Source organism: Aplysia californica, unplaced genomic scaffold, assembly GCF_000002075.1.
Source record: "Aplysia californica isolate F4 #8 unplaced genomic scaffold, AplCal3.0 scaffold00937, whole genome shotgun sequence".
Lineage (NCBI taxonomy): Eukaryota > Metazoa > Mollusca > Gastropoda > Aplysiida > Aplysiidae > Aplysia > Aplysia californica.
In genome coordinates, this window is record NW_004798207.1 from 156,356 (window position 1) to 167,556 (window position 11,201).

At 39.6% G+C, this 11,201-nt stretch overlaps 2 protein-coding genes across 2 annotated transcripts in view; one reads left to right on the forward strand and one right to left on the reverse strand.

The window, feature by feature from the left end:
* LOC101862690 (etoposide-induced protein 2.4 homolog) overlaps positions 1-2,370 on the reverse strand; it is a gene marked incomplete in the record, with an annotated part of 17,578 nt that extends 15,208 nt beyond the window's left edge. The window contains 2 exon segments of the mRNA XM_035972979.1: positions 559-770; positions 2,106-2,370. Coding sequence (XP_035828872.1) covers positions 559-755 — 197 coding nt within the window.
* Positions 2,371-2,711: 341 nt separating this feature from the next.
* Positions 2,712-9,572, forward strand: LOC101862907 (40S ribosomal protein S25). The gene is made up of 4 exons (XM_013089371.2): positions 2,712-2,784; positions 5,760-5,855; positions 6,695-6,878; positions 9,460-9,572. Exons 1-4 carry the CDS (start codon positions 2,782-2,784, stop codon positions 9,537-9,539), a joined length of 363 nt encoding a protein of 120 aa, XP_012944825.1. The 5' UTR covers positions 2,712-2,781; the 3' UTR covers positions 9,540-9,572.
* The last annotated feature ends 1,629 nt before the right edge of the window (positions 9,573-11,201 follow it).

Consider the following 11,201-nt stretch of genomic DNA (forward strand, 5'->3'; position numbering starts at 1 on the left):
CCGACTAACCAGAACTCAGACGAAGCTTGCTTTTAAAGCCACAGTAGAACAACGAATAGATTATTCTTAGGCTTATGTCATTATAATTGTTACAGTCATCAGGCCATCATCAGAGAATTCTGGTTTACAAAAGCGAAAGTAGATCTTGAGAGTATCCAAGCCAGAATTCAAAATCGATACTACTTCGATTTTAGTTGAAATAACGAGCGTGAGTCAACTACTAGATCTGGCATTGATGTTTTAGAAAATAGCGTTCCAAGTCCCTACCAATAGTCCAATTGGTGCTTTCAAGCAAAAGAGATGGTAGAATTTTTTTTAGATAGGAATCAGACACAACAGATTCAAAAACAAAAAAATCAGGATACACACGATCGAAACCAGAAAAATAGGGATGCTTGAGATTTGGGGCAAAACAATTGGGATAACCCGATTAAATCGGGATGAGTGGCAAGTCTGCACATGTCCTCATACTTTACCAGATTGTTACCTAACACAAAAACAACACACTCTGTAAAAAATGAGGTACTGAAGTACTCTATGGAGCCTTGGCCCACTTACCCCTCTCTATCCTCCACTTTGATTCCCTTCGCTTCTTGACGTTTGCGTGCAATTTCTGCAAATGCCTTTGGTGCCTGTGGGCGAGAACTCATTTGTTTTGCCTCGTCTCTCCAGCATCTCAGAGCCACCCACCATCCACTGACTGAATCCCTGAAGCCATACAACACGTCTGTCACCAGGGTGACAAGAATGGACATCGTGGAACTGATAACCTGAAAAAGATTAAAAAAGAAAGTGGTAAGAATAATGAATCATTTATTGCCTTCACAGGGCAAAGTTTTTGTTGTGCTGTTAACCCCCCATCCCCCTCCCCCCACCACACACACACAACACACACGCAAAACGTTACTATGCAATTACAACAGGCCTATTGTAATACAAGTTGAATGAAACATCAAACTAATACTTTACAAAAGATAATAAGTTGAAATGTGTGTTAAAAGCCTTTATCATAGCAGATGAGGAAGGAATTCCGAAACGAGCGACCACTATGAAACAGAGCAGAACAGAGAGATAAAAAATAGTTTGGGGCAAGGGTAAGGGTATCTAGAGGTAGGTATCGAGCGTTCCCCCCTCCCCCCCTTCCGCTAATTAATTTTCAGTTTTTTGCACCTTTTATTCCACCCCCCTCCCGTTTATTAATTCTGGACCACTTGTCCAACATCCCCCCCCCCCCCCCCTTCATTTGATACCTTAGTAAGGTTAAGAGGTTGGGTCAGGTTAGGTGTTAACCTAGGGGCATCTTCTTTATTGTGACAAGCGGATAGTAAGAGAACGTTAGGTGTACGCCATTGGCCGATATTTATAGTAACAGCCATCTTGTTTGACCTATTCTTTAACATACATATGATTAGAATCTAGGAGCATTATCATTGAATAAAACACTTTGCGAATATGAAAAGAAAACTTTCTTTTTTTACTCCACATTTATTTTTTAGATCAGACAGCGAGACAGTAGGTCTGGAATTTCTTTTTTGGCTTTTGTCAGAATGAAGAATATTATTTTAAGGCACAAACAAGATGGCTGTTACTATAAATATCGACCAATGGCGTAGGCTACTCCTAACGTACTCTAACTATCGCTTGATTGTGTTTGCTCTGGTGGTCGCTCGTTACAGAAGTCCTTCCGCAGATAATATTTTTATATGATCAAGAAAAGTTCTATAGATCTAGACTCTAGATCTAGATTCTAGATCTAAATCTAGATCTAGATGATCTAGAATCTAGTTAACTAGGCCTAGATTCTAGATCCAGTAGCCTAGGCCTAGAGTAGTAGGATTGGGACTCAGACGATTGTGAAAGTTATATTTTATTAACTAAGTCAACTAAGTAGATCTAGAATCTAGATTGTAGATCTAACTGTAGATCTAAGAAAATTACTAGATCTAGACTAGAGATTCTAGATCTAGATCTAGATCTACAATAAGAAGACCCAAAGTCAAAGATCACCAAGACTGCCGAGACAATTTAAAAGATAAAAAGTCATTACACTACTTTACAATTTACACACCTAGATCTAGATCTAGGACTTAGGCTTTACTACGCACCTTACTCAGCAGTCTCAAAGAAGGGCCAGCAGACACTAGACTGTCACCCTAAAACTTGTACCCTTAGTCCTAAAGGCTGAAAGCAAAGGCTAAGAAGGCCCAACCAACCCAACAAAGAAAACACTTGAAGTTGAAGCGGAGGTTGAGGTGAGGAGTGAATCTGTGGGCGCAGTCTATTCTAAACTTCCTACTTTACGAACATTTATAAAAATTAAAAAGAAGCAAAGACACTATCAATAAACTGGCTCGTCTTTCTACAAATAGTATTAGACTTGATATAAGAGACACACAAAAAGAGTAAGACCTGAAATCTGTCAGTGTCCAGGTTGATAAACGCTATCGGAAGGTAGGCTAAAGTAAAGCAAAACAAAAATAAGTATGAAGTGTATAAATTTCCGTCGTGGGTAGGTTCCCTTTGTTTATCTCTCGTATATCCCTTAAAATATTTACAAATAAATAATTATTATCACTCAGTGGGGTCAGTGTTTAAAAGTAAGTCAAATACTGGCTCTGAATTTAATCCCAAAAATTTTTTTAAAGATTATGCTATAGACCAATAGGTTTTCATTTTCAAAACAAAATTCTATGAATCAATTGACATTTTTAAAAGCTGTAAGGATTTCCCATCGTGCGCATTGTAAAACTGAGCTTCCGCCTTTTAGAGCAAACCTCCAACATGGTAGGTCGACATAGCAATGTGGTCCAGGCCATGTGTTCTCATTTCTCTTTAATTTATGACAGAAAAATACGTTACTTGCCTTTCACTTGCATAATTGATCATTTATTTTGAAGACTGACATTCGTTTAACTAAAATGTTGAGAATGAACTGAATTGACGATATAAAATCCAACACCTTTTCATTACGACCAATTACCGATAACATGAAAAGTTACTCTACCCTAGCATGGTCAGTCACATGTGTTTCATTTCTCACTCATTCGTCAAATCTAGATCTACGCTTAAATTAGTTTCAATGATCTCTTTTTCTAAAAATCAATACTCCAGTTCATAAGTATTTCAAATTATTTAGCCAAAGGTTTGAAATTGTGATTTGCTGCCCTTCTTGCTCAAACTTCCCTTCTTTCAGCCTTTCTTAGTCTTGTCTTAGTGGGAAGACCTCTGTGAACTTGTGCCTTTTCTTCTTTGTCAGTGTCAGTTTACAAGTGGATAGTTAGAGAATGACGACTTAAACGTCATTGGCCAATATTTATCTTAGACTGACAGGACAGCCATCTTGTTTGACGTCATTGATGAGGGATTCCCACTTTTTGTCAGTCATGGTGGTAACACAACCGCATGGCGGCAGCCTGCTGACTTGGATTATTTACTTTGCAACTTGCACTGCAGAACTGTTCAATTCAGTTGTCTGTAATTATGCAGCACCCTTCTTCCGCCCACATTGATTTTGATGCTGTACACTACATAGACTGAGAAGAAAACTAATAAGGGTAGGCTGACGTACGAAAGCAAGTTCAGTTCAAATTTCAAAGACGCAATGCAGATGATCGACCGTTGCGATCCGGATCTTTTCTTTTAACCCTAGAAGCGCTCGTTTGGCACTAGTCGAGTTGTGATGTCCGTGTTCAGAGGGGGCGGCCACTTTGTCAAAATCGGTTAGGGAATCTCCAAATTGGGCGGGTTTTTGACAGTTCTCACCCCGCTTATTTCAGCCTTGGTCTAGATCTGTCGTGATCTAGATCTATATTTGATGCTCGGCGAGCGAGAGATATCAAATCTAACTGCAAAGATCAAATTATGATAAAATTCAGGCGGGGGGTGCACACACCCCCAGTCTACTCTTGGGGCCAGAAACCGGCAAAAAAAAAGCACCCAATCTGGAGATTCCCTTATTGGTTTTGTCTAAATTGCCGGGACATCACAACTCGACTAGTCCCCCAGCGTTTCACCGGAAGTAACCCGCCAAAAATGCCCGTCGCCATGGCCGATCAGTTGTAAAACATGGGTGTTTGGGGGGGGGGTGTCAGCTGAGATACCCGAGGTGAATACCTGGCTACTGAAAATGACCATTTACAGGTGATAAAAGGCATATGAAACAATATATTTTCTTTAAGCTGATAGAATGAGCCATTCAATAAGGCCACCTCTATTCACACGGGGTGAGAATAGCGCTGTCGAGTCTTTGGCTATTCTCACCCCCGGTGCTCGTTCACCCTGAACCACAGAATTCTACTCTGTGATAACAGAAAAATTGTAGAATTCTGTGCCGTGTACAAACGTTCCGTTACTGTTAAGTCTAAAAGTTGTCTGTGGGCAGTAGAGAGAAAAAGAGGAGTAGAGCGAGAACTTCGGGGCAAAACAAAATGGCGACAAGAGTAGTTCCGCTCAATTCGAAAAGTTAAATAGCCGTAGCATCTTTGTAGACGACCAAATTAATTTGCTTTTGTGCTATAAGCCTAGTGTAATTTTTTCTTTGCTTTTTAATTTTATCCATTTGATCATCCACACCGATAGAATCTAGAAAGTATTCCGAAATTAGGGAAAACATCTTGTTTCACACCGGGTGAGAATAGCCCACGGTGGCAAGTCTCACCCAGGGTGAGAGTTCGATCGTATTTTTATTCTCACCCCGTGTGACGATAGCCACTTCCATTCAATAATGATAAGCGATCAAATGAATACAAACAAAGCGCAAAACAAGATAAACTCGGCTTGAATTTCAACGTGGAGATGGCAGTAGATCTCTCTATCCTCTATAGTGTGCTCAAATTTGGAACGTTCTCTGTGTCGAGTAGTTGTTTAGACCCTGTCACAAATGCACGACTACCCCAAAATGACTTTGCACAGAGACCGGCCATTTTCCCCTCACTCTCATGGCAAATGTATGTGACCTACAAATCCCTGCATTACTATTCCGAGCCTGTTCGTTGGTCAGTTTGGCGTGGTCTAAAGTCATCAGAGAAAGCTTTGTCATTATTTAGTCACGCTGCCAACATATTCTTAAAGATCCAATGCTGTGATAAGATGCTATAATTAAAATCACCCCAAACACACCTGTTTCGCAAAATCGTAATATGTACACCAAAATTTTAATTATAACAATAACTACGAAATGTTTGGTAAGTCTGGCAGCAGAAATGATTTGTCCGCCCAAAAACACATTGGGTAGCTAAGTTTCTCTCTTTAACGCTCCCAATATGAGATATATCGTCGATTATCTTTCAGCATCTGCTACTGCGTTGTCCGTATTTTGTCGACCGTTACAACCTTATAACTTTTTTTAAATTTATGAACCGATTCTTAAAGGTCAAGAAGCATAATTCTTAGAATTGAAAATTCTTTCTTAGGTACCATATAAAAAGGGCTAAATGAAAAATTAAATTTTCATCGGCATTGCTACATTATTTACACAATCGTCTGCGATAAAAGCGGAAGTTGGTTTAAAAGGGGGGTGCGAGGAGCCCCCTGCTAAATTCACAAAAATAATGGTTTGTAACTTTTTTTCTGCCAAGATTGTTCTCAGCTCACTAAAAAATTGTTAAAATAGTGCTGAAAAATAGTCTGAATTGGGTGTGGACCTTTGTGTGTGTTAGGAACTGCCTGTTTTTCTCTGTTTCATTGTGTGTTTTATTTGGGTTGTCGTTTGTTTTTTATATTTTTGTGCTTTCATTTCCTTTTTTGGTTGTATTTTCTAGGGGGCTAAGAAAGCCGATCCAAAGGCGTCTGGAAAGGGAGGCAAGACCTCCGCAAAGCCCAAGAAAGAGGGATCTGGTGGAAAGGCTAAGAAGAAGGTGAGATTGTAGCTTGTTTCGTTTCTCCTCCCTGACCCTATGCTTTGGGGATGGGCTGATTTTGATCCCAAGTGTTTATGTTGGTTTGAGAATAAATGTGTTGGGTGTGACAGTGGAGTTTGTAGTATTCTGCTAGTTGTTCTGAATTGAGATGTTTGTCTAATGGAAAGCAGTACATTACATTGGAGATTATAAATGGCACACACGTGCATTTTAGCGATTTTTATGTTCCCTGATCAATACCAAACAAGTTTAAAGTGAAAAAAATCTTTTTATGAGACATCAGCTGGCGACTAACACTGGATTTTTAGTCACCAAACTGGGTCAAATGCTTGTTAATCAACTTAGTGTCTGGGAATTTTATTTTATTTTAAAAATACATCTTAATTCAGTAGCTTATGTTTAACATATTAACAAATATATGTTTCAAAAGTCTGCATAGTAATTTTCCATATTCCTGTCTTCCGTTTGATATTTTGTTTATTAATCAGAAGTCATTTTTTAGCTCTTCTGTACATATATTTTGAGGGTTTGGTTTTTATCTCTCTTGGCTATCAAATGTTGTTACATTTTGAAAATGGGCCATTTGTTTTATTTACCTGTAACCTGTTGTCACAAATATTTTGCTTCTTCTTTCTCCTATCAAGCATCTATCGTCCTTATCTCCCCTTCATCTTTTTTATGTTTGTTACTCTCTTGTAACAGCTCTAATCTTCTGGCGCTCGTATGACCTTATGCAGTTGCGAGCGCCGTAAAACCCCTACTAAACTAAAAATATTTTTTTCTGTCCAGAACCTTATTGTTTGTTGGGTTGTTGTTTTTTTTTCTCACGAGTTCAGAAGTGGTCGAAGGGAAAAGTCCGCGACAAGCTGAACAACTTGATCCTCTTCGACAAGGCTACCTATGACAAATTGTACAAAGAGGTTCCCAGCTACAAGCTCATCACCCCTTCTGTTGTGTCTGAAAGATTGAAGGTCAGAGGTTCCCTCGCCAAACAAGCTCTGCGAGAACTCCACGGAAAAGGTTAGTTGTTGGGTTGGAGTGTAGGCAGTTCGGGGGGGGGGGCATTTTCGGTTGGGCTGGTGGTGTTTTGTTTTAATATACTTTTTTTTTAAACACAAATTGGCTCGCCAAAGAGTTAGTTTTTGCTTGTGCATGTAGTTCTTATCTTTTGATAATGATTTTCTAGTGTTTTAGTTGTCACATGTTTTATATTCAATAGAGCATGTGTGTGCTTCTTGTGGTCTATTATCTATATTCTCGTAAATGGGATATTGGCAATGCCTAAGAGTAAATAGATTTTTCGCTTTTGCCCTTTTTTATTTGGTACCTCCGGAAGTTTTCGGTTCTCGAGACAGACGGGTGGTGGTTTGTTTATGATAAATTCTGTACAACTGCGTGACACAGGATGTACAAATTTGAGGACATTGTAGGGGACGGATAGATCTTTTACCTCCTTCGCCTTGAAATTCAAGCTCCTTGTAGTTTATGGAATATTGGATAAGAAAGAGTTTCTGACATAAAGATGTAGGTTAATTTATGTGTACAAACTTCAACGTCCACATATCATTAGTTTGCCATATTTTCTGATTGGCTGCCAGCTTTCATTCACATTGGTCCAGTGGGTGGTTGATGGGTGCTCCGATGTGGTTTGTTTCTTCTTTCCTATCAAACATCTATTGCCCTTATCTCCCCTCCTTCTATTTTATGTTTGTTACTGTCTTGTAACACCTCCAATCTTCTGGCTCTCATATGACCTTATGCAGTTGCGAGCGCCGTAAAACCTCTACTAAAATTATAACATTGGTCCAGAAATAGAGCCGAACGAGTTTGAGGTTTTTCACCTTCGTTTCAAGCAGGTCGAAGAATACACCTGTAAATGGGGACTAACATTTTGCAGCGCTCAGAAACCCAATTAGCATTGCTAGTGATATGCATTTCAATGTTTATGTGCAGCTCATCTTGAATTTATAGGATTTTTGTACTGCTGTCATTGACATCAGTGTGTTAGTGTTATTGGGGGGGGGGGGGTTGTGTTATCCATGCTGTTGAGTGTCATGAGTACATCAATGCCGAGAGGTTGCCTTCTCTTTTCCTTCCTTCCTTCCCCCCAGTCATAGCCTTTTTAGATAAAACTGGTAGGTGGTTGGTGCGTGCTCTGGTGTGGTTTGCTTCTTCTTCCCCATCGAACATCTATCATCCTTATTATGTTTGTTACACTCTTGTAAAAGTGGGGAGACATGGAATAAATCAAAGGGCTAACCCAAGATAGAGAACGGTGGGAGTTGTCAGTCAATGGCAGGGTGAGAAAGGCAATGATGAAGATGACTCTCTTGTAATGCACCTCTAATCTTCTGGCACTCATATAACCTTATGCAGTTGCGAGCGCCGTAAAATCTCTACTAAAAGTGAACTGAAATAAAAACTGGTCGTCACACTTCAAACAAATAAATACTTGGTTAATTAAAAATTACCATTCTATCATAGTCATGGTCACTCTGTCTGTGAGTTAAATGTTTCTATAAAATTAGGAGATAACATTTGAGGATTAGTTTGTCAGACATGAAGAACCCCCGCGCCCGCCAGTGCCACTGACTAGTGTCTTTAAGCCATTCCCAAAGGGGGGCATTTCTCGTTCAAGCACATTAGGTTTGTAAATGAGCTGACTCATGTCACACTCGTTACTGCCTGATCTACAACAGGGAACTGCTGCTTTATGTTTCCTGATCCTTACTATTGTCATTTTCCTCTACTTCTTTTGTATGTTTGTCACTCTCTTGGGACCTGCTATTTCCGGGGTGCCTTGATAGTCGAAGCAGACCTTGGCGCTCATATGACCTTATGCAGTTGCGAGCGCCGTATTTTCCTATACCGCTGGTCGACTTTATCGTTTAATTCCCAGTGCTAGAAACAGGGGATGTAACTCCAGATGACTCTGTCGCGAGCAGAAATTACAGATAATGTTATGAGAGCAGTTCTACACCGAAAGTTTGGAGGTTTTGCGAGTTTTTAAGAAAAATTAGTCAATTTGCCAGGCCCTTCAGGCCGCAAAATTTTTGACATTTTTTATCCGAACCAGACCCCAATAATGATCTCCCAGTCGGATATATCGATAAATATGACCGTTGAAGACGATTGCATGGTTCCGCATAACATCGATGATGATTTTGACGATAGTGGAATTGGCAGGGGATCACCACTAAAGCTACCAGAGGCTAGATCTACGGCTGGGTCTAATGATACTTTGACTGAAGTGGAGTCGGGGATCACACTTAAGACGTAACTCATAGAGTTGGCAAACTTCAGTAAAATCTAACAACAATTAAAGACACAGATAAAATAATGAACCAACCTAATTTTTTCTAGTATCTCAATTCAGGATTCTAGGGAGGTATGAAAAAACAATTCAGGGTTTTAAGGGTTAAGTTAGCCTGAAAATGGGAGCCCTCTCCCAATTGTTTTTCCAGGTGATAAAATGGGGTGGGGGTCCTTCCCAAGCCCCCTAAAGAAAGCTGTTTTAATGTTGATTCGTTTTATATAAAATTACAACTGTGTTTTGGTAAAGTCAGAGGTCTGTTACATACATTTCTTTTTTTCCCCACAGGTCTTATCCGATTGGTTTCTAAACACAGCTCTCAGATGATCTACACAAGAGCAACCAAGGGAGATAAGGAAGAGGCTTGAAATGTTCAATTTTCAATAAATTCGAAAAACTAATGCTTTTGAGTTTTTGTTTTGTTTTTTAAATTGTTTTGTGATTGGAATATAGTTTCCCCTGTGTTTGTGTTGTTAGTATTTCTGTCTAACACACCTTTTCTTTCCACAATGTTCTGGTTGTTGTATTTTTCCCCTCTGGCATTGTCTCCTTTTGTCTCACATACAGAAGTGTTCTGGTTATCTACAGCTGTCTTCCATTATAATTGCTGCACTGTCTTCAGCAGTTTCTTATTTTGTTGCAATAGTTTGTAGGCTTCTTCTCTAGTGGTAAATTTCAAATCCCAGGTGGTGTTGGCTTTGTCTTGAAAATATTTAAATTCTTTCTACACCCTAATCAACACATTATTAGAGCATTTAAGATGCAGGTTTCTGACCATGCCTGTTGGGGTTTGGGTGGGATACGTCTCAGGTGGAAATTCAAGGTAGTGTGTAAAAATTTCCTAGAACTTGTCTACTCCTGCAGATGGGTGATAGCGCAATACCAGACTGCTGCTAGATCTGTGGTTTTGATGTGCTGCTCTGAATATTTCATTTTCATGTAGTGACAAGTTGTCCACTAACTACAAGTGTTATTTATTATAATAGAATAGGGCCATTCGCACTCAATAGCAAGCTCTATGGGCTTTGTAATCCAAATTATTTCTCCAGCAGACCTAATAGTAATAGCATTCTGAAACAATCTCCACTTCCATTCAGCGAAGCATACAGTGCCATCTGCCATTTTATATGGGGGTGCAAAAGCAAACATGCTGACAAGACTTTTCGCTATCTATGGCCAGTTACCCATTCACATGTGGGTGGTTGGCGGGTGCTCTGGTGTGGTTTGCTCCTTCTTTCCTATCAAACATCTGTTGTCCTTATCTCCCCTCCTTTTTTGTGTATGTTACTCTCTTGTAACCCATAACCTATTCTTCGGCACTTATATGACCTTATTGTGTTGCAAGTGCCGTAAAACTCTTACTAAAACTAAACTAAACCATGTGGGTGAAATGAAGAAAAATGTAGCCTACACAGTACAGTGCTTTTCCAAAGAACAATGATGGACACGAGGCTCGTACCCCTAGACTCGCAACCTTACGATTACAAGTGCAAGCCCGATCGATAGTCCTGGTAAAAAAAAAATGGGTTTGTGCTTTGGCTTGGGTCTTGGTGTACTGAACTGTCTGTCAAAGGTGATCTGATCTGCTCCTTGACCTTGCCTGTCTTTCTGATGATATCTTCCGTTTTTGTGTTTGTTGCTCTCTTATAAACTGTTTTTGTCTGTCGTATCTTTTTTAGCATTAAATTAGACCGTTATTGTATCGATGTGCTTCTCTTTCCTCAAACAAGGTCTTATGCACAGTAGAAGTAGAACATTGTAAATGGGCTGATTTGTCATGGCCATACTCACACATACTGTGTCGGAACTGCTGCTTTTTCTTTCCTAATCCTTACTTATTTCAGTGGGTGTCGCATTCGAGGTTGCCGGGACCGGCTCGTTAAAGAAAAGAAAGGAGACACGTTTTTAGACCTATATACTATATAATAAATGTATATGTATTATTTTATTAATATATTACACGATGTACCAGTAATAGTTGTTCCTCCTGATGACGAAAATCTCAAACCACAGTGTGCGCATGTTTGAGC